Consider the following 23,861-nt stretch of genomic DNA (forward strand, 5'->3'; position numbering starts at 1 on the left):
GTCCTGCTGGCCACATCATTCCGGACACAAGCCAGGATGACATCAGCCTATGTAGCCACACTGCTGCCTCATATTCAGAGAGCTGTCAAGCAACACCCCTAGGTCCTTTTCCCCTGGCCAGCTTTTCAGTCACTCTTCCCCACGCCTGAAGCATTGCTTGGGGTTGGAAAGACCCAAGTGCAGGAGCCAGCACTTGGGCTTGTTGAATCTCATACAACTGGCCTTGGCCCATCAATCCAGCCTCTCCAGATTTCTCTGTAGAACCTTTCTATTCTCAGGCAGATCAACACTCCCACCCAACTTGGTGTCATCTGCACACTTACTGAGGGTGCAGTCACATTGCATCTGAGTTTCGATTCTGGCTTTTTCTTTCAGCAGCAGACAGCAAAGCAGAGCAGCACACTCCTCCTGAGAGGTTTCACCCTGCACTGTGGTGAAAGCTCTCTGCCTGGAGCCCACTCAAGCAATTGGCCACCCTCCTGCACCCAAGTGGACTCCTTAGCAGTCACCAAACTTGTGCTGTTATGGGTTACAGTCAGCCAACTTCTCCATTTGGGAAACAAGTTTCTGGAGACCTCAGAGAGGGATTTTTTTTTTTGAGCTCTCAGGTAGTGTAACCATTTTATGCTTCATTCTGGACCAATATCCTGTTAGATGGTGTGGAACACCCCTGAGTTGAGGCAAGAGAGAGCAGATATCATTTTCTCATTCCCCTGTGTAGGTCTCTGGTGGAAGCTGGTCCTACCAGGGGCTGAAAGAGCCCCACCATCCCTACTCTTCCTCCCCACGTACAAGGACTGCAAAGGTCCCTGCTTTCCAGTCGAATTGCACATAAAAAGAGGTTCTTGCACTGCCACTTTAACATCAGGGACAAATCATTCATTTAGTGCCCACAGTATGAATGAGTTTATGTAGGAGGAGATTCGTAACGCTGAACAGAATGCGGAGTGTGTAAATTCAGGGGCTATTGGTTGCCATGGAGTTCAACTGAAGTGGAAAGTGACGGCAAAAAAAAATCATAATGCTTGTATATAGAAGGACTTTCAGCAGAAATATATAACGGGGGATATATTTATATCTTTAAGAAAGCCATTGAGGGGCATTTTTTGCGTGATAAAAGAACAAACCAAGACAGATTCTTTCAGCTACTGGTACATTTATTTTCCTTTCACTGGCAATGGCAGAGGCTCCATCTCACTCCTACAGGAATTCAAAGCCAGCCAGGTATCTGTGGGTGACTGGCCACCATTCAATTATAAGCTAAGTAGTTAAATTGATAAATTTAGTAATAATTTCTAATATTAATATTCTTAAACACAGCTCAGTTTCATCGTAGTCTACTAACCATTACCCAATGAAAAAAAGCTCAGCACACTTAGCAATCCAGTCTGTTATCCTGAATGTAAAGTTGCTTGGGAATTTTATTTATAGACTCACACAGATGCTGTGGGGAAAAACTTGCCATCTTTTCATTACAAAACAGGAGAGGTGCCTGTCTGAAGCTGACATACTAAAACAACCCAAGATAGCTACACTGGATGTGACAGAAGAGTACTTTGGAGCAATGACACTAACTTAAGGCAAAGCTTTACTCAGTAGGAGTTGTATGTCTATATATTTTGGTTCTACATAGAAATTTAAAAAATCTGTAAGTTCACTTTGGCATGAAAAAGAAGGTGTTGGGACCCTACAAAATAAGATAAAATTTCATGTTGTTGTGTGAGAATTTGTCCAGTTTTTGTGCCAATGAATTATTCATATTTTTGCAGCCAGCAAGTTTAAATAGCTTGGAATGGTGCTATGCAGAAAGTTCCCAGTGGATGCTCAAAATATTTGTTGTGAACATTTGCTGTGAATGCAACCCATTTTCTCTATGGGTTTTACAGACAAGCCTTGCTAATTTCTGTGCATGTAGTCAGACCTAAGGCAGATGAGACAAACATCCATTTTCAGTGCTTAAATCAGCTGTGAGCTCCTCTTTTTGGCTGTTCATCTTCCTTATGCAGTCTTTCTTTCTGGTTATTTTTCAGCCAAGAGCTACCTGGGATTGTGCAGTGTTCATGTGAGGCTTATCCTCACTGAAAGGTCATTTAATGTGAAGATCAGGTCTTGCAGTAGTTGGAGGGGCTGCTGTTTCCCTCTGATGCCAGAGAGGCAGGGTGGCTACCCATGATCATGAGTTTGAGTCAAGACATGAATCCTCAAGGACTGTATGTCAGTAATTTCCAGTGCTTTTTTACAGCAGAGTTAAGTTTTAAAACTCTAAAGTAAATACATTGAAGAAACTCTGGATTTTTTGAAGGACAAATTATCATAAACTGGGGCTTTCTCATCAATACTTCTGGAGCAGAAAGGAGAATTTAACCTGCTGAAATAAATTGCTTCATATGGTTTATAAACACTGGTTCAAAACCCAATATTGACTGGATTCTGAGGGCTTCTCATGAACACCATACCGTGGCTGTGTGTGGGAACAATTCAAAATGCTTTTTCATGGATTCTCCTTCCCCTGTCAGCACAGATCTGCTGTGTTGTTCATGTCTCCCTTTCTAAGCTTCAACTAGCTCAACTAATTTGGGACAATCTGAGAATGCTTCCCTGGCCCTTCTCTCCACTTCCTCTTCTGCACATTATTCCCAGTGGGAATCCTTTCAGGGCAGTGCCAGCCCTCCCACCATGAGAAGCTAAAAGCACATTTCTACTCCCTCTTGGTGTTTTACTGTGTGGAGAAGGAACAAAGAAAAATGTGGTCTCCTACATGATTTGTCTCTGTGCCAACTTTGCAGCTTGTACAATGTTAGTCACCTGTGGCTGTAGCTTTTCCTGAGGTGGACTGTACCCTCTTCTCAGGAGTTCAAACAGACTCAGTGAAACCAGTTTTATGTTGCTTAGCTTTACATTAGTTTGTGTTAGATGTGATGGTATAGCTTCACTTCTTTGTTACATATGAAAGGTGATAAATTCGTTGATTTGGTATCTCAGGACTTTTTTAACAAGTAAAAAAAAAAAAAATCCCTTTTATCTGCATTTGCATTTAGCTAAGCCACTTTTGAAGTGCTGCAGGAGAGAAACTGACTTGTCTGCAGCTGCCAGGATAGCAACACTGGTCCAAACTTTGTTAGCTTGATGTCTTGTGGGACAGTCAGGGTTTTTCATGACAGTTTGTTTTTGCTTACTACCAGACAATCTTTAATGGCTTCAGCTGCCAGTACTTCTGTACATTCATACATTTAGCCATCTGAATAATCCAGTTAATTTCACTAGCATGCCTAAAACGGACCCTGTGCTGAACCAAGAGGGTTGTTATGTCAAAAGCCTTAACTGATGCTATCTTCTCCAAAACACATCACTTTCTTGCAGCATGTCTTTTTGACCCCTTATTTTCCAACAGAACCTCAGCTTCATTATCCACATATCTCTTCAAACATGCAAATAGATCATTTAATTTCCTTGAAATGTCTTTATCCCCTTTAATTGTTCCCATTGCACCCTGGTACTCCACTGAGCCTTTTGATTCTCTCACAGCCTGCTTACGCCTCTTATAATTAAGTAATTTCTTCTTATTTATTGTCAAGTTATGCCTTTGGCTAATCTCCCCACCAAATCCCTCAGCTAAACCACCGTCATTTTTGTTTTACGTTATTGTTCCTTATCACTGGCTTCTGTTGGGCTAACTTCCCACTTTCCAAAGGATACTAGAAGAGCCTTTTTTGTGGTACCTTTCCATTCAGCCAAGACAAACAGACCCTCTCCCCTCCCTCCTCCTTTTTGTCTTCCTGGGGCTTGTGCAAATCTTTTGCAACTCATTAGTGGCCCTCTTCAGTAGGATCCATGCTGAATCCGTATAGCATCTTGTGCATTTCCCTTTGTGTAATAGTAATTTATTTCCCTTTTTTTGTGTGTGAAAGGGTTAAACTTATGGGAAGGAGGGTTGGAGGAGGGAAGGGAACATTAAGCAGAGGAACAAAAGAGATGGGCTAATAGAAAGGGGTTCTGTGTTCATGAATAGAAAATTAGTTGGATGCAAATCAGTCGCACAGCTGACTCCAAGCCTCAAGATTAGGGAGCAGAGGACTTCAACCTCAAGTGGCACTCTGATTTCTACCCAGGCTCTGCAATCACACACCAGTGTTTCTGCAACCAGCCCACCTGGAGGACTTGTACTTTGCTTTCATAGCTCTTTGTACTCACCTGAAAAAGGTCTTTGTGTTCACTTTGAGTTATTTCTTACACCATCTCTTAAAACTGCAAATACATAGAGGTGGGGAGGGATCTGGGAAAGGGACAAGCAGATTACTTGCACAATGAGGAAAATTGTCATACGTCCCAGGCAAATAGTTTCTACTTCAAGTACAGGGAAATACTGGGGAGTATTTGCTTGATAGCCTGGCAATTTATGTAGGCACCCTAACAAAGATTCAAATTCCTTAGCATGGGGTCAGAGAGGAAGACTTTGCACTCAGTCAAATGAAATACTTCATTGGGATTGAGAATTTAAGTGGATTACAGAAGATGCTTTGTATGTACCATTTCCATACAGCCCTACTGGAATCATTGCACAGCTTTTTAAAGCATCAGAGGTATCAGGATGATAAATGTGAGTCTAAATGTTTCACTAAGAAAAAAAAAGATGTCTTCCCACAAAAGGAGGATGAAACATTTTCTCAACACAGTGTGCCCAGTGTGGCCCTATTTTTCACACCCCCACTAACAACAAGTATTTTTCTCATTTTACATTTTACAAATCAAACTCTCAATTAGTCTATCTCCCCCAGTCTAACCAGAAAGCCCATCCATGAATGATGATATTATTCTCTGTTGATGCCAATAACAGAGTGAAGAAGGCTCCATCTATCTTCTGAGCCACTGCACAATTCTGGGACCTTTCACAGTGCAGTTCTTGTGGAAAACTGATCCCCCTGAATAGGGATGTTGGGGTAAAGTAGTGTAGGATATATTAGGTAGATATGGTCCAGGGGTGCAATTTCTTCTTTCATCACCACAGGTCTAGTAATTTGATGCTGTTGTTTGAAAGTCATTACCCATATCAGAGTTTTAAAAATAAATTTAGACTAAAAATAAATGTCAGATGCTAAGCCAACCTTATGTTGCTAAGGAATGTACTCCTATTTGTCTGTTTAGCACAGCAGAATTTGAAAAGGTCAAGGTTGGTCTCTTACTGCAAATGAGGGAAGAGTGGTCTTGTATCCAGCAGCAGCAAAGTTCAATAACTTTAAGTTCTGTGCATTGCAAGTTGCCTCAGCAACTGTACTTCAGAGAAGATTGTAGCTCAGCAAGAGAGACACAGTTCAGAAACTTTTTGAAGGGCCATGTCTTTAGAGAAGGAATGTACATTTCTACTCAAAACCTGTTAAAAAAAAAAAAAAAAAAAAAAAAAAAGAAAGAAAGAAAAAAGGAAAGAAAGAAAAATTAAACATTTCAGTGTTTAATTCTAATACAAATTTATCATATGATGCTGCCATTCAGGGCCAGAGGTCTTGAGGGTAGAGAAATTTGTTTTGACTAAAAGTAGGGTTTTTTTTCCTTAGGTAGAATTTGAAACAATGCTCTTGTAGGCTTAGACGGCTTGCTTTAAATTAAAGAAAACATCAGAAAAGGATTAAGTTAAAATCTCTGTGGGAGAACATGGTGGGAACATTCCCTATAATAGATCTCAGGCCCCCTCAGAATTTGAGAATTATGCAGAGGTAGAGCAGAGGAAATAGCGGTATGTTACAACTTCATTTTACAGAAGGTTAAGGTCTGCTTTCTGAAGATTTCCTTGCTTCTTGCTCTCTAAAGTAATCTATTGTTTGTAAATCATCTTAACAGGAAGGATAGATGACAGGAGAGCCCAATTCAGCCTTATTATGTGTAAATATTAAATAAGTAATTAAAATGTCCAACTCTCTTCTGTAAAATACATGAGATCTTAGTAGAGACTGGCCCAGTACAGACTTTTCCATTTAAGAAAACATTTCAGCATTATTTTCTCTGTCCCTTGCTGTCTCCTTGGGGGCCTCCAAGGTTTGTAATTATTCTCCTAGATCTGAGGAAAGCCTTGCAGCCAGCCTACTGGTAGCTGCTAATTAGTAAAGAGTTCCTATTTTGAATGGATGCAGTTGTTTTCCATGTTTATGGGGTTTGCAGGAATAAGGCAGCATTCAAATTTTATTGTGGAAAGTCTTGGATATTTCCCTCCATTCAAGCAGGAAGTCAGGGAGCCTAGAGTAACCATACCACCAAAATTAATATTGTATCAATTTATTTACTTTTCTGATATTACTCTTTATAACATGAAGAAAAGAAGAGGACAAAAACTCAAACAAACAAAAAAAAAAGGGGTAAAATATATCGAAAGGATCAGGGATTTAAACGAGTAGGTGAATCTGCTTCATTTCACCACAGAGAAATATTTTCCCAAAGTAACTTAGCTTAAATTTATTATAAGGAATGCCAGAAGAATCAGAAAGATTTAATTCAGGATTTATTTTATTCACCAGTGAGCAGGACTTAGCACATCAAGCAGAGGAATGTGAGTTTTGGAGCATGAGAACTTAGTGACACCTCTGAAACCACTGTCTTTTCAGAACAATTCTATCAGAATAAATCCCTGCCCCTTGTTCATACCCCATCCACAGCAAAGCTGACTATCTTGAGATTTGAAGATACCTGCAACCATTGATTTTTATTTTTCCCTCTGATTTGGCTTTAGGAACTCCTTCATAGACATCCTTCGTGCTATTCTACTGTCATTGGAAGTGCTCATCGAAGATCAGGAGCTTCAGATAAATGGCTTCATTCTAATTATTGATTGGAGCAACTTCTCCTTCAAGCAAGCCTCCAAGCTTACACCATCTATCCTCAAGCTGGCCATAGAAGGGTTACAGGTAGGTGAATGGATGTACCTGTGATTTTCAGTGCAGCAGATGGTGATTTTTGCCTCAGCAGACACGGGGTGAGGTGAAAGCTGGTGGGAGAAAATAATCCAGAATGCTTTAGTGACACACCCACTTGCAGCATAGATTGACTTAACATTTAATTTCGACTTCATTTTGCTTTTATTTCAAATCAGTGAAACCAATGTGTGTGTTACTGCAGCATTAAGAAGGAGAGTTAGAGATTTGGGGTTTAATCCATCAGAGCATTGAGTGGGATTAAAATCCAGCATCTGCCTCCTGGAGTGTGCAGTCCACATGCAATCACATCTGTAGGCAGAGGGAGGGTGGCAGGAGAAGAGATCAGCTCCTTTAGCAGATGGAAGAGTGCTGTCACATTCACATGGATGCATTTGAGTTGGAGGGAAATGAGGAAGAGGCAGGACAAGCTCCCTGTCATGGCCTCATTCTGACGGCCTGAATTTGTCACACAGGATCCTGTTACATTATGGTTCAGGCTGCTCTGGGGCTGCACATCCACTTGGTTCTTGCAGACAAATAGGAGCAACCTAAAACCATGTGGTGTTACATGGTAGAAACTGAGAAGACAGCTGAGGTCTGATGGGGCAACCTAAGGATGAGATAAACTGTGGTGCTCAGAGGAGATTTTTGCCCTTCCCACTGGAGTTTGAACTTATCTCTGCTGTTAGACCTGGGTTGGATTTTTAGGTTTGAAATAGTTTGACACAACCTTATTTGATAGAATCCAAGGATTATTTAGGCTGGAAAGATCATCTTGTCCTACTCTCTGTTCAAAGCAGAGCTGACTTCAGTCTTAGACTGAGTTGTTTAAGGACCACATGTTTCATGTAGCTAGGAGATTTTATATACATATATATATATGTTCATTTGGGGGTTTTTTTGGCACTTCCAGTTCTCTAGTAAGAGGCCATTCCAGCCTTTATCTCATCTGATTTCTGCCCATGGCACTGTCAGGTTCTCTGCCTAATGTGTGGAATGATGGGGGATGTCCACCAGCTGTATCTACAGCTTTGAGCAGTGGAAAAAAAAGTTATTCCTTTTGAAGCCAGTTTCTCCTACTGTGCCTGCTCACAGGCTCTTCTTCAACATCCTCATTACCTGGTGGGAGCCCCCAGTTTATTTGTAGTTGTTGAAAACAATATGTTTCTGGAAGTCCCAAAGCCTGGAAGTCCCAAGGCTGGTCTTATGATGGTGCCACTAGCCTGGCATCCTGTGCTGAGCAATTTTAGAAGGCTGCCTTTCCTCTTGGTGGGTGGGCATTTCAGTTCTTATTTAGAGTCACATTACTGTTGTATGCTCCATAATAAGTAGAAATATAACCATCTCTCTAAAATGTACGAATTGGATTAATGTGTTCTAGACTTTTCTAACCACTTGTGGGCTTGACAAGTTGTGGGAGTTGTGAATGCTGCACTCCAATTGAAGTAATTCATGCTTATAAAGCAGGTATTTAGCAAGCAATGTTGGTGGGAGTTTTTTAGATGTGGGGTTTTTTTGGCTCCAACAGTTACTATCGAAGCAGCTTCATTAAGACTATGTTCTATTATTATTTTAAAAGAACTGCTGCTATCCTAATGTAAAATTTATATAATGTAGTTGGAATGCAGGCAGAACCTACATATATAAAAAGGAGAGTCACAATATGAGTAGATATTGTGCAGGGAGGTCACTGAAAGAAAAAAAGTCAGGTTCTGCTCTCACAAGACTATGATGTCTGAAAAAAAATTGACATTGTTTTAGTTCCTTGTTGTTTCTCACAGTTAAGGCACTGCACACATACAGATCCATACAGGCAGACTGCATGGCTATCCCACTTCTCCCTTCTAGGAGATTTTGGGTCATATTAAGTCCTGTGCATATCTAGTGAAGTGAATAGAGAAAAGTGATTCTCTAACAGAGTTTCTGGTGGGATCAAACCCATATGTTCATATGTTGGTATCTGAGCCAGGAAATTCTCTGTCTGCAACAGTAATTTTAATGCCATTTCTGAACCATTTTTCCATGGCATTGTTAATCTCAGGCCACTGCTTTCTGAAATGTAGAGCTCTACAAAATAAACAGTAGTTTATTTAATAATTTAAATTTATGCTAATAATTTTTTTCTTCATTTCAAACTGGCAGTTAATTTTTTTTTTTGCATGCTTATTCAGTTTATTCTTTCCTTCATATTGCTGATGCAGTTATCACTAAGTGAAGAGAACAAATATTACACAGGTGTATAAATTAATTCATCCTGTTGCAAGACCAGCACTAGTCAGATGGGATGGAATTGGCTGCAGAGATAAATATGTTGCTAAAATATAGGATGCTCAGTTCCAAATAGTGCAAAAAGGGTGTTAATGATCAGGTATGAGGTATGAATTATATCACTATGTCTGAAAGTGCATTTTGCTCAATACTACACTTAGTTCTGTTTGGATTCCTGTGTATATTGCATCACACAACACAGCTCACTAAACTAAACAGAACATCTACTCTGTTTCTCAGTTATGTTATTTAATGACTTTAAAGCAGTGCAACATCTGCACTTTAAACAACAGTTGTTCAGACACTTAACAAGTATTTGTACCATATGACAATTTCCATTATGCCACATCAGTAGAGGGACAAATGTGTTCTCAACTCCTAAACCATCTCTGATTAATGAGCTCTGCTCTTTTATCACAGAGCAATTGCTGCTCTAATACTTTGATCTCATACCATACTCATTCCTGGACCTTACTGATCTTTTGAGTTTTAACACATTATAGCAAAGATTCTCATGTGGATGGAAAGGTAAGGAAAGAGATGTATAAAAACCAGATTTATTTTACCAGTAACTTGATGAGCTTTGAATTCTGATCCTTATTTTTTTAATGTGAACAGCTCTTCCCTTTCACAGCATATTTCTCCCCTCTGTTCTATTCATCTTTGAAGTTATACTTCTCTGTGTGTCACACTGATTTTATAATTATCCTTGGTTGGTATTTAATTGTGGCTTAAGTTAACCAAAGACCGATATTCTTGCATGTCACATAAGAGTTTAGAAGTGTCAAACTGCAAAGGCAAGAAACCCGTGCTGCAATCACAAAACAGGTAACACATGTAAAACCTGGTTACCTCAATCCTTTTTAGTATGCAGTATGTTTGCTACTGACCACTGTGCTTGAAGACCTCTAACAAACATGGGAATTTTAAATGAACTGTGTATGTTACAGTGAACATAGCCTAGGTGTCCAGTGAAGCCCAGGATTGGGGTTTTTTGTTTTATTTTGCTTTAATGATGGTTTAGTTTGGCTCAGATAACGTATTTGCTTTGCCTCCAGAAAGGACTTTTTTTTTTAGAGTGCTCATACCAATCAGTCTAAAGAACCACTGCTTGCTTCTGCCTTATCCAGTACCAGAGCTATGTACTGCAGTTTGTGTACATCCACACTTGTATCAATATAGAAATATATAGAAATATGTATCAATATATAGAAATTCCCCCAGCTAGTCCTGAGTGTAAATGCAGCAACTTCTCCAACAGCACATAAAAATAGTCCAAAAACTTTCACACCAGCACAAGGTCTGGTATCACTTGCCACTTCTTTGGTGAAAAGAAAGCCAGAAGACCACTGCCTACCAAGACCCAGCTGAGTGGACTATGCCACAAATAAGCAAGATGGATTTAAAACCGACCTGCAGATCAGTTGTGCACTTCAGCATCACTAGTAACGCCTTACAAAAAGGATAATTTGCCCCAGTGTTGTATCAAGATGTTGAAACAAGCCAGGTGAATGGTAATATCATAGAATCATGGAATGGTTTGGGTATATATCCTGGCCATTTTTTTTTTTTTTTTTTTTTTTTTGCATAATTCTGTAACATGCAATTGTAGGTACGTATGCAAGAATGGTGACCCTTAAAAAAAAAACCCTGTGCCTACTTTGTGACAATGATGAATCACTGCAGGAGTGATCTTTAGGGTTCAACAGGGCTTTATTCAAATTTCACAACTGTCAAGGTTTAACAAAACCAGGACAACAATCATTGCAGCAATTAGCAGTAACAACAGGGAACAGACAAGATCAGCTAACAGGGATTTGCCCCCGGATTTTCCTTGGTAACAGACTGAGAGAAGTTATGACAGTTATGGCCAACAATAGGATATGTCCTTTAGGATATCTATTTAAGTTCTTCATTTTTTTTAAAGTTACGCTTGGTTCATAATCATCCAGTGAAAATTGGAAACTGGGATTTTTGGGAAGAGAAGGAAATGAAAGGAAATCAATAATGCTTAAGAAAATCTTATTCACATACTGATATTGATAAAATTCATCTGCTAGGGGAAAAAAAAGGAAACCTTCAAATAACAGAAACTTGAACAGTGTCCTTTTAATAATTAGCCTAAGGTATGTTTGCCTAGAATAGCTTCAGTGCTGAGATCAAACCAGATGATCAAGTTAATAGGTTTGTTTGGACAGTACTGGACATTATCCCACTTCAAAATCTGGAATGAGATGCCATACTAGGAAAAACTCATTTTACTTAGAATTCTATGCAGCTTTTTTGATCTTTAATATAAGCAATAGATTAAAATGAGTTAATTTTTTTTTTTTTTTTTTTTTTTTTTTTTTAGATTCTGTCCTACTGTAATTATGTTGGATTGAGAAATTTAATGTCAGTTAAATTATAGCAGCAGATTACTTGTCTCTTGACATTATCTTAACAATCAAATATTTTTCATGCTGCAGTTCAGAAGGAAGAGCTAAAATGCAAAATGTGCTCAAAATGCAGACTAGAATATAGAGCTTGAAGGAAAACTGTGTTGTTCAACATCATGACAAATGTATAATTTTTTTTTGTTTTTCCAGATCTCAGAAAAAAAAAGTAGCTTTTAGAGCTGATAAAATTTTTCCAGCCAATTATATTTTTTCTGCAACAATGCCATGTTTTCAGAACAGAAGTATTAGAATGAAATATGTTCCCAAAATTCTCTGGAAAAAATCTGGAAATAATTCCTTTCCAAAATTATCATCTGGAAAATCAAAATACTTAGTATATCATTTCATTGTGAATGATGTGGAGCACTTGATTTCTTTCTTAATTGTTGTAACTTCATTTTTAAAGTTGAAAGCAAGCTGAAATAATGGAATAGTAGTTCAGATCATCACAGCTAGGGATAATGGTTCTTTGTTATGGTAAAATTGGGGTTTGGACAGAGCCTAGGCAGTCCTGAAACATCTGGAGACCTTGCTAAACCCTCTGCCCTGCAAGCCTGGTCTTTCTTTCACCAGCCCAGACTCTGAAGTAAGGAATTGTCTCCTTTCTCTTTGCCTAAAGACATTTATATTCTGAAACCCATGGTAGATGTGATCTCCTTCATTTGGTACTTCCAGTTGAGCTCTTCAGGAGTCATCTGAAGGATGCAGGCCATAAGATGCCTTATGCAGTAAGAGTGAGACACAACTGGTCTTCCCATAGTGTTTCTGAACATAATAGTGTTGCTACTTGAAAATGTGAAGTGAGAATATACATCATAATAAACTGAAGAACACTCTAAAATTCTGAAGAACATCCTACCTCAGCCTTCCTAGGAAGAAGTCTGCCTATGGTAGAAATATCCTATGACACTGTTATGTCTCATCATGTATTTATAGCAGGTTGAGTTAATAGAAAGACAGGGGTCATTGCCTACTGAAGGCAGAAGAGATCAAGTCCTCAGTAGCAGCAGCTAAGCTGGTAAAACCATTTACAGCCACATGTATACACTGGATTGGGCAAGGATAAGTAAAAACTGAGCACCTGGTGTAAAATGGCCCTCAGTGTGCACTCTAAAGCTGTTTATCTCTGGAAGACAAGATGAAGTCTCAGAAGTCATTAATTTGTGTGTTTGGCTGCTGCTCCTCAGTCCTTCAGGTTGAAAATCTGAAAGACAAAAGCTATCTGAGGGCAGGTGCTGGGGGGGATGTAAGTGGCTGGGGCTCTGTGCATCAGCAGAGTAATGCTGATTTATGGTAGCTGAGAGGACATTTCTCATGCCCTTCCCCTGTTAGAAATAAACCTATGTGCAGACAGACTGCCATTTTTTTTTCCTTGGTTTATGTCCAGAATTTACAGACTAGTATAAAATTAAGGAAATATTTAGATTTTGGATTTTGTGATGAAGTCAAATTGTAGTCTTTCCCAGGATGTGAGGAAACTGAAGAGAATGAGTTATTGAGGATGGAGAACCATTTCTTCAGTAGCAGCCTACCAGAGGACAGGCAGTTTCCTCAGAATAAAAAAGCAGGATGTTCCTCTGTGTTGATGTGTCCAAAAGTCATATTGTAGCTTCTCAAATTAGAGTCCCTGTTAGAAGCCCTAAAAGACTTGTTAAAAGCTTAAACTTATGTTCATAGAGGCAAGCTTAAATGTGTAAACACTGGTATACATACAAAAGAACATATATCTGGAGTATTAGGAAAACAGAGTATGCCTCCCAGTAAGAATGATTTAACTGTTTCTGAAAAGAGACTGACATTCAGCATCTGAAAAAACAGATGCAGACCAGAATTTAGCAGATGCTGTAAGATCCAGTGGGCTGTCTCAAACATCTGTAGCAAAACAATTTTCTTGATTTCAAGTCTACAACCAGTATGAAATGTAAGTTTGTGTATTTACACAGACACTTAGATGAAACCATTTCCAACCTATGCACATTAAAATAAGACCATTTCTTTCCATTGACTGCTGTCTCAGAAGTTCAAAAACCTGCTCTCTAGTTATTTCTTTATCTATGTTAGAATGTACTTCATTATAGAGACCTTTGTTGAACTGCTGAAGACAAGATCACCACTAATGATGAGCACTTAGTATCTATTGAAAGAAGGTCAGTTTGAATCATTCTGGAAATGCTCATGCTATCTGCCTCCAACAGCTGTTGAGATATGTAGAGTCAGTATTTTCTGAGCTGCCAGTAAGGATGCCTTTGAAATTTTAGAAGGCAAGAAAAAGATTGACTTACGTATAAAATAAAGGTAGATAAACAGACTTTGGTCTCTTCAAGAGAAACCCTATGCTCGTTGTGTGCCAGTCATTTCTGGGGAGCTGACTGGAACAAGGAAAAAGAAAAGCATAGTAGACACATTTTTCATTTGAAAACTGGAATTAACTGCTTAGTAGAACTTATCAACCCAGTCATGTTTGCCAGTTGAAGTCTTTGGCACTTTTGGCTGTGAGTAAAGGATAAACTGCAATGTGGAGAGACTGAGAGGCTGGATATGCTAAGTGGAAGCTCTTTTTTTAATGCCAGTTATTGCATTTTAGTAAAGGTCTCATTGAGTTGCTGATAAGAAATACACAAGGAGCAAATACTCTTTCAGCCTTGACGAGGAAATGGGAAAGTTTATTGCAATAAGTCTGCTTAGAATAGAAAGCAGCTCTTTCTTATTAGAAGCTGGTAAAAAGTCAGCTAGAGTTAGCACCATCCATGCTCAAATCTTCCTGCCAAAATATGCATAAGTAGCTCATGTTGTACCTTGAGCTTTTGTTTGTCTCATAAAAGTGAGTGTGGCCAAATGTCTTGACATTAATGCACATCATCCCTGTCCTCAGGAATTTCATAGAACTCCGGGAGCGATGCATCTGTAGTAACAGTTTAATTTCTCTTACAATTTCAAAATCCTTTTATTTTTTTAGCATGGAAACTGAATGAAAACTTCCTGAAGAGAGTGTTTACTACACCTGTCTTCTTGCTATGGGAAATAAAAGGGTATTGTATACACAAGACTAGAGCAGAAAGATACAGGAGTAGTGACATTTCAGTGAGAGCTCAGTGACAACAGAAGCACAGAGGGGATTATTTTGTCTGAGATGTAAAGTGGTGATGGAGGCACATGTGGTCAGGGAGATGGAGGAAGTCAGAGCAAGAGGAGGAATAACAATATGTACACTGTGATATGTGGAATGGATTATCTTCTGAGCACAGGTGTATAAGGAATTTGCTCTCTTTAGGAGTAGCTGCATGCTGGAGACTCACTAATGATAGCAGAACTGAAAGCCATGTCCCCTGGGAAAACAGCTGTGGCAATGTAAGATCATATGTCCCCTTCCACCTCCATCCCACAGTCCTCTTTTTAGCTCATGGTTTCAAGGATGTGCTGCTTCAGTGGAACTGGCCACGGGTCCCTGACTGCTGCCATTCCAGAGCCAGCAGCTCATGGGGATGCAGGAGAGGGCTCATGCCAGGACTCCGTGTTCCAAGTGTCCCCTCTGCTGCTCTAGGCAAGGTAATAATTCCTGGTGCAAGATTTTAGCAAAGAGCTGAACACAGCAACATTTTAATGTTCTGCAGAAAGGTGATGATTTCGAGAAAATTTTGCCTGCTTGTTGTTTGATTCCTGTTGTGTGCAGAAAAACCAGAACTCTTCTACCATGTCATTGTCTTTTAGGCCTCCTCTATCGTTATCATCTTCTAAACAAAGCACCTTGTAAATTCCTTAATTCTTGATGTGTTACAACATATTTCTATAGCCAGCATGTGTATGGTCAGTATGGTCAAACGGAGGCTGTTATTCCACCCCTATTACACTATGGCAGGAAGTGATTTTCCACTCCATAAGAATTTTCCAGCCTTGCAGGAAATGTCCCTGAACGTCTGAGCACTTGTCTAGTGATCTTCAAGCACTTTGTTTTGTTCTCAAACATTTTTATGCCTCTTCTTTGCTGTGTAGAGCTTAACACTTGAAACAAATATTCCCAAAGAGCAGGGGTTCCTTGATGCAAAAATATCAACCTGAAACATCCCAAACACTGCAATCTTGCAATGAAAGACAAAAAAATCAAGTGAAAAATTCATCCTCTTTCTTTTTCCCTGTCTATCCACCCATTGCCCCCCACTAATCATGCATTTTGACAAATGAGCATTTTCTAACAAAAAAAAAAAAAAAAAAAAAATCAGTGGAAATACCTCCACAGTTGTAGTGCCCCTTACACTCTACTATGATTCTTTCAGAATGTGTTTTACATCCCTCCCCGATAGACACATCAGACCACTTGGATGTGAGCTCTGCTTTTCACTCTGAGCATACTCCCACTGTTTCAAACTGTTTGCAGTAGAATCAGTTTAAATCATGGCCAAGGCTTACTAATAAAAATTTCATATCAGAGGAGGCTTTCTGATCAACTCCAGTCTACATGCAATGAAAACGCAGCTAAGTAAAAGCTGACACAAATACAATTACAATGCAAATATTCTTCAAACAGCAGACACATCTAGAATGCCATAAAATTGACAGTTTTTCAGAATAATAAGGCAGAAGCATGAATATATATGTGATTAGCAAAATACTTGATGCTTGTTTAAGAATCACAGAGGAGAACAGCAGAACTTTTAGTCAACTGAAAATAGAATTGAGGCTTGCCTAAGCTTATAGGGTAATATAAATCTTATTCTTCTATTTCCCAAAAGCATCTTTGAATTAGTAGAATAGGGCTCAGTAGCACATGTGCTCAAGGTATAGAAGAGATGGGTTTCTGCCTGGCTGGTGGGAATGCTCATATAAATGGACATCTGCAGTCATTATAAAGTGTGACATTTCATGAAGAGTTCCACTGGCAATCCTGACTTTATTTGGCTTCATTAATAAATACAGTGAACCTGAATTTAAAAGTTTCTCAGGAAATAACATCTCCTTGGTAGAACACAGACAACATTAACCTCCTTGAGATGGTCCTTTCCTTTATCATATCTTTTGATATCGGTTGGCAGACTTATTGCTAAGTGTGAGGAGAGCTGTGAGGGGAAAGTTTCAAAGAGATAAGGGTTCCTGAATCTGTTCTGTAACTCAAATTAATGAATCGGTACAGATAAAGCTTCTGATTTATTTAATCAACATGAGTGGGCTCTCTCCTAACATGTGAGACAGTATCTACTACTCACTCTGAAAAAAAAAAAAATCATTTTACTGCACAAAAAATTTAATCCACAATATTTGCAGATGAAGTATAAACATGATCATAGAATTATAGAATCATAGAATTGGCTGGGTTGGAAGGGACCTCAGAGATCATCAAGTCCAACCCTTGATCCACTACTGCTGCAGTTACCAGACCGTGGCACTGAGTGCCACATCCAGTCTCTTTTTAAATATCTCCAGGGACGGAGAATCCACCACTTCCCTGGGCAGCCCATTCCAATGTCTGATCAAATGATTTATCAATGATTTATCAAGCCAAGAACTTTTGCCCTCAAAACCAGCCAGGCAAACCTGTTTCTGCTGCTGGCCACTGCCTTTTCTTAAGCTGACTCAACCATCACTGCAGCATGGAGTCTGGAGTCATTTGACATCATGTGCAGAAAAGCCACTTGGACAACTGGACCGAAAAAGGACTAAGGAAGGAGAAAACAGCCAAGCTGCAGTCCTGGACAACTACTGCAACACAGTACAAGCAACTCAGCTTTTCTATGAAAAATCAACATTTTCAGGAAGAAGCCCATGGCTTTTTACACAGAAATAAATGTCAAAACTGAGGGAAAATCTGTTTAACCTTGCAGTGTATGACCCCACATATTCACACCAGTCCTTGCCATTTATAAGTGGGTTCAAAGGGTCTTCTAGTCATCCAATAAAAATTTCTCCTCATAGCAGAACTTGTAAGTATCCCAGATCGGTTCAGCCATGGCCATCAGATCAGCTGGCCATTATATCTTTTTCCTAGTCCTTCCTTCCTGCTTGTCCTCTACCTTTGCTATTACTTTCTCCTTGAAACATTAAAAGAGAAATAAAGCTGTGGGGTAAACCAGGTGTGCAAGGTGTGCATTTTGTGGGGCTAAGCCACATGGTTAACAGTGTTAGGTATTCAAACGCACCAAATATAATTAACTATTCAAGAAATTTCCCCCCTCCAATTTGTTATACATGCCTGAGTGAATGTTAATGGGGTCACATAGCTCTTTGAACTGCTGCTGACAGAACAATAAAGAGTTCCTGTGGTTTTCAAGAAACAGCACGGTATAATTTTGCTTGCTTTGCAAGGGCATTTCTTAATGATATCATTATACCCTCTAAACTCCTAGTCCACTCTCTAACTCACAACACTTCAAATGACAACTTACCTTCTCTTCTCCCTGGGAGAATTGAATCTCAATTATAATTTATAATGTGTTACTTACTCAGTGAATATTCTTTTCCTGTGCCTCTGAGAGGTGCCAGCTACGGTATTTTAATGAAGCACCCCTGTTTTATAGCCTCTCTCTTCAAAAACTGGAACAACAGCATTTAAAGGGCTAGACCTCTTATCCAGTTTGCTGAGCCAGGAAGGCAAATAAATTCCATTTGAACTGTCTTAAATGACAATGAAAATAAGTCAGATTTGTCTCCCTTTCAGAGACAAGAATGCATAAATAACCTTACCAGCAAATTCCTGACATCTGTGATAAAATCCATTCAAATGTTTGAAATATTTTACTTTGACTGCTAGCACCATTTTGAGGTTGTTTGGTTTGGGGAGATATTCTAGGCAAATTAGCTCAGGAATGTTTGTTAAACTAACAAACATCAATGAAGGTTGCTATTAGCTTGAGTAAATTTACTTGGTAACTAACTCTGAGGATAGCCCAACTTTGTGTGTATATGTAGATAAAACAAAAAAAAAAAAGAAAAAAGGGACTCTTTGTAATAGTGCATTCCTTTTCTTTGAAACTAACGCAGGAAGTACATCTGCAGGATTCTAGGTTTAAACAACAACAGCAACAAAAAAATCAGGAAATAATCTTGCGTGTTTATAGGAGATTTTTCAAATCAGTCCTCTTTGATGACTTTTTTTAAATTGGAAATTTTACATAGTACAGATTCTGTAATAGAACCGGAACAGGTTTTTCAGAAATTAACTTTTAACAACAGGGTACTCAGTTGGGCACACAATATTAAAAATGAATACATGACTTAAATGTATTTCTATGCAGTTAGTTTGTTGTCAGGCTGCAGTTTTACCTCAGCAGCAAGATCTGGGCTAGTGGGTCTCCTCAAACTGTCCTGGACCAGTCAGTAAGTCAGTCTTTAGCACTACTAACATGACTGCACTAACCACAGGCAAAAATCCATGTTTCCCCTGTTTGTGTATCTGGGAGGTTGTGCCCAAGCCCAGAGAGCAACTCCATGCCACCAAAGGAGCATAGGACTAATACTATGCCACTGTCACTATGGCACCTATCACTAGTCACTGGTGCAAGGACAAGGAGGTTGGAAATGAAGCTACTTTGAATCAGGTTTGGAACAAATGAAAGGAGACAGCTCTTGCTGCAGCAGACATGAAAGTCCTTGTCTCGAAGGATATGTGGATGCCACATGATGTCAAGACACACTGGACAGGTTAATGGGAGAGAAATCCAACAGAAGTGCCTAAGGAGTCAGGAATCATGCCCAGCTCTAAAAGATGAGAGTAATTGAAGGCTGAGGGTGTGCTGGGTGAAGCCATGCTTACCTGTGTCTCCTCTCCCCCCTGCAGCTGTGTAGAGAAGGTTCTCTAGAGAGAGAATACAGGACCAGGTGAGTCTTTGGCCTGGCTTGTTGGACTGCCTTCTGCTCCAGAAGTTGGGAATTTTTCATCTTCCCTCAGGGATTCCTTCAAGTACTGCCTAGTTAGTCTTGATAACAGTTATAAAAAATTTCTTTTGGAGAGTGCAAAGACATCAAGCAGAATTGCTCCTAAATTTCCCCTGAGATGCAACCACTGCCAGGACAGGGGACTGGTGTTGTGGCCCAGGGGCAGCTGTTGGCACTGGGGGACTCAGCTCGTCTCTTGGTGGTGCAGCTCAGTGGTGCATTACTGGCTTATACTGAAATGCATAAAAACAGATTAGTATTGACCCTTATGAATATTGATCAAGTCCATCAAATAGAAACTATGATTTACTCAGTCAGTCACTATTAATGATGTTACTGGCAAGGTAGTGTATACCCTTTTCCTTCAAACATCAGGTTCTTTCCAGTTTCTAGCACAAGGGAGGTTCCTGGGTTTCATAAGTAAGTAAAGACCTGATTCTGTTCAATATGCTTAAAATGTGCAAAAAACCCCAACCACAATTTCTCCCAGATCTCCCTCAAAAGAGGGAAAAAACACATCCTGGAATGAAATGAAAATGTTTGAGACAATGCTGCGCAAGCTACCAGGAAATCATTGGGTATATACTGCCCATCCCCTCTGAGCTACATGTTTCATTTTGAGAAAAATTTGTACTTGGAGGCATCAGTAATTATTTCCATTTATTTTCCGCTTCAGTGATATGTAAAGCTGCAGTTTTGATATGGCTTGCCAAATGCCTCTGTTGATTTACATAGAAGGTTCACAGGAGGCAGAAATGTTTGCCTGAAGGATAAAAATAAACATATTCATGCAAACAAGATGCTAGTAAAGCTGTAGTAAATTCTGAAATTTAGTGAAAAGCTGGTTGTATTTTTCCCTGTGCTTATTTAAGCGTGACCACAGCAGAGCTTGGTGGATCAAAGCACAGAGAGCTCAGCCATTCCCACTGGTCCATCCCCTGTCCATGTGAATGGCATTGTTGCCATTCTGGTGGCCTCTTCTGTAGGTGGATGGTCCAACCAAGGTGGGTAAGGGCAGGAGCTGCTGAGCTGAAACTCTCCTTTTGTAGTGCTGGTGATAGGAAAGGCAGTGAGGGAGGGAGTCCAGAGCCTTTTCCTCCTCCTCATTGATCAAACCCCCTGTCACCCTGTCCTGGGGCCAGATGAAGTGGTCACCATGGTGAGATGAAAGCTGGACTGTGGCATTTTTACACAAAGAACCCAAAGCACAGGAAGAGCAATAGACACCTGAATTCCCCAGCTGTGCTCTGCAGAAAACCACACAGTCTTTCCCAGTGCTTTCCAGCAGGAGTCCTGCACAAACCACAAAACTCAAAAGGGAGAGAGTTTCATCCGAAAATCCTGTGTTGCACCTGGCTCTCTATGAGGAGCTCATGGAAACCTCACAGCAGATCCTGTTCTCCAGGTGGGCAAGAGACTATCAGTAAGGGCAGCTGCTCCATAGTACCATTACAACCTCCCTCTGAAAGCATCAAAATACTCCACACTCTTCTTTTATTTCCTTAATGTCATGATTTTTTTTTTTTTCAAATAGAGATGGAAGCACAAGCAAAAAAAAAATATGATCCTTCTTTTGCATTTATAGTTTAGGTTTTGAATCTCTGAGTTGCATTTAGTTAATGTCTTCAACCTTTTATCTGATACCGTGAAGGCTGGAACCATTTTCTTCCCATTTTTATGAAAGCCAAGCTTTAATGCAGTATCACAGGAATAGCAGCTCAGGCTTTAAGTGAATCTTTGAAAAAACACAGGATTGATTGCCAGCACTGCTTCTGTGTCTCCACAGAACAGGAGGTTTACAAGTGCCCTCACTCCCTTGCAAAGGGGCCAGCCTGCTGATGCTGCTCTTACAGAAAAGACAGATACTTTGGATATTGTTGTAATGGGATTGAGGATGAGAAATAGATGGACAGCATCTCTCAGCCCAGCACCACACAGCGTCTGTAGCACTAAGCTCCAACACTTCCCTTCTCAGCAAGGTCACATCTAAGTGTTTTCCATGGAAATGCTGTTTATTTGCAGCTAAAATGGTTCTTTACTAAAGACCCCCTCCCTCCTCCTTTGAATGAGGTCAAAAAGAATTCTTTTTGGTGTACAAGATGTACAGAGGTCCTTCTTGCTGACTTCTGCAAAGTGATAATGTGGGGTGTCTTTCTACTCAGAGTTAAGGGCTAATATTCAAGAAATCATATTCTTCCCCTTCAAACCATAGTAAAAAGGCTTACCTTGAGGATGGAGTGCTGCGTTGCCATTTGCTCCCACCAGCCCTGCAGAATCAAGCTAGGAAGAGGACATCAAGCTTGATTTTACTGCCACTTGCACACCCACTGAACTCCCATGTTGTGGGGACAGGTGAGAAGGGAAGAACCCCATGTTATTGCTGATTCCAGGCTTTAGTTGGGAAAAAGCCCCTCACCTTGTCCCTTGCAAAAAGGGCTCAGTTTGGTTTGGAGACCATAAATTCAGAAAAGAGTTCCAGTGATATTAGAGAGCCCTTAACCTAGCTGGTGAAAGACCAGTTCAGACCAGAAAATGGGTCTCTAGTTCTGTCAGCCACTGCATCATCTTATCTAGAAGAGCAGATCCTCCACCATCTGAACTATGCTAGTGAATGCTTGAGGGCTTTTTTGAAGATGTGTTATTCCTAGCTGCATTTTCTGGGAAGTTTGCAGCAGTCACTTGGGGAAAATTTAATGACTTGTGCTAAACAGTAGTCTAGATCAGATCTCCAGCTTTCTTTATTCTGTCCTTTAAAGCTCTGCATGGCTTAAAAACAAGAACTCCACTCAGACCAGTTCCACTCAGTAGCTTTTCAAACTCACAATGTACTTTTACTGCTGTAAATCCCCTGGTACTTGGGTTTTTGTTCACCTTTTTAACACAGGCTGCAGTGTGAGGCTAGGAGGTAACTTAAAGTGTCCTATTTATAAGGAAAAACACGTTTCTGTACTGTAACAAGAAGATTTTGAATAGGAAAAGATCTAAATGAGGCACCTAAAAGGATTTTGTTATCCAGGTTGCCCTGCACCTCTTCACCCAGCTATTTTATCACAAAAAACCCACCCCAGACTAGTAAAGAATATTGATCCATAGATGTATCTCAACAACACCTTCTAGGAATTAGTGCACTAGAAGTGGAGAAAAATGCAGAGTCTTTTTCAAAGGTGAAAACAGGGCTAATAAAGTGATTAATGAAGTATCCTCCTGCATTTTGATTGTAATGAGAAATCTCAATGGGCAAAAAAATGGATTATTGCAAATGAAGCAAATAACACTCCACCCTCCCTGAGAAAGGAAGAACTGATAAGCACCATAGAGGTAACATCCCTGGTGCCAGTGGAATTTGGTGGAAGGAAAGTGTGCTTCATCAAGGATTGGTAATGGGTTTGTTTTGTACTCAGCCTTGTATTCAACTCATGGTGATTTTTAAGACTCCTGCAAAACAAGAGACATTTTGCTGACAGGGTAGGCTGTCAGCAGGCAGCTGGGCTTCAGGGCACTCACATCAATGGTACTGCAATTATTTACAAAGAAGATCAAGTAACCTCTAATTCCTTGGACTGTAGTCCCCTTTCACCTCCCCCACCTTCCTTTCAAATGCAGGGCTCAAGAGAGGGAGATAAAGGTAAAAATGTTCTCTTTGGGGTTAATCTCCTAGCCAAACAGAGGTGGGAGGGAGGAAGGAAAGAATTTACATGTGCATTTTCTCTGGTTTTATTTTCCAAATCCTATAAAAAGGGAAGTTCCAGATCTAATTGCAGAGTAAAAGTAAGGAAACAGAGGGCCTAAGTGCATCTATTTTTCTTGAAACAGATCTTTTTTTTTTTTTTTTTTTTCCCCATTCTTCTAAAGTGTATTTCTGGGAACAACAGCCTGTGTCTAGGTTTCAGAAATTCCCTCGAGAGGCAGGGACTGGATCTTTCTCTCTGAGGTGGTTACAATGAGGGAGGAGGTGTTATGAAGGAGGGAGTTGGTCTGGGGCAGCCATGGCAGATCCCTGCAGGGGGTGCCTACGTTGGTACCACCTATGGTTCAAGCAAAGCTGAAGGGTCCCAAGGTGTAGAGCTGAGCATCCATTGCTGCCAGAAGATCAGAATTAGGGGGCACTGACCATGGAGCAGTGAGGGGTAGCAGCAGAGCACCTGGGATGGGAAAGCAGGGAAGTTGGAGAGTTTGGGTAGAAGGAGGTTCGGGGAAGGAGGTTGGAAGAACTGAAGAGATTTGGAGTTTGGGAGTGCTCTGGATAGTGGATTTTTTGGAGAAAAGAGGGTGGGTAGACTGGTATGTGCTGCAAAGTTTTGTGAAGCTCTAAGATGAGATGTATCTGTGGAATTAGAAATAACCATTAATGGGATTTTTAGGCTGACAAGAGCTGTGGGCTGCTGTGCAGTTG

At 40.1% G+C, this 23,861-nt stretch overlaps 1 protein-coding gene across 1 annotated transcript in view; it reads left to right on the top strand.

Moving 5' to 3' along the window:
* The window catches only part of CLVS1 (clavesin 1), a 105,140-nt gene that overhangs the window by 32,028 nt on the left and 49,251 nt on the right, over nucleotides 1-23,861 (top strand). Inside the window, exon 3 of the mRNA XM_071737639.1 lies at nucleotides 6,716-6,890. Within this exon, the coding sequence (XP_071593740.1) occupies nucleotides 6,716-6,890 (175 nt within the window). The remainder of the gene's footprint in view (nucleotides 1-6,715; nucleotides 6,891-23,861) is intronic.

The sequence above is a fragment of the Heliangelus exortis genome, chromosome 2 (assembly GCF_036169615.1).
Source record: "Heliangelus exortis chromosome 2, bHelExo1.hap1, whole genome shotgun sequence".
Classification (NCBI taxonomy): Eukaryota; Metazoa; Chordata; class Aves; order Apodiformes; family Trochilidae; genus Heliangelus; species Heliangelus exortis.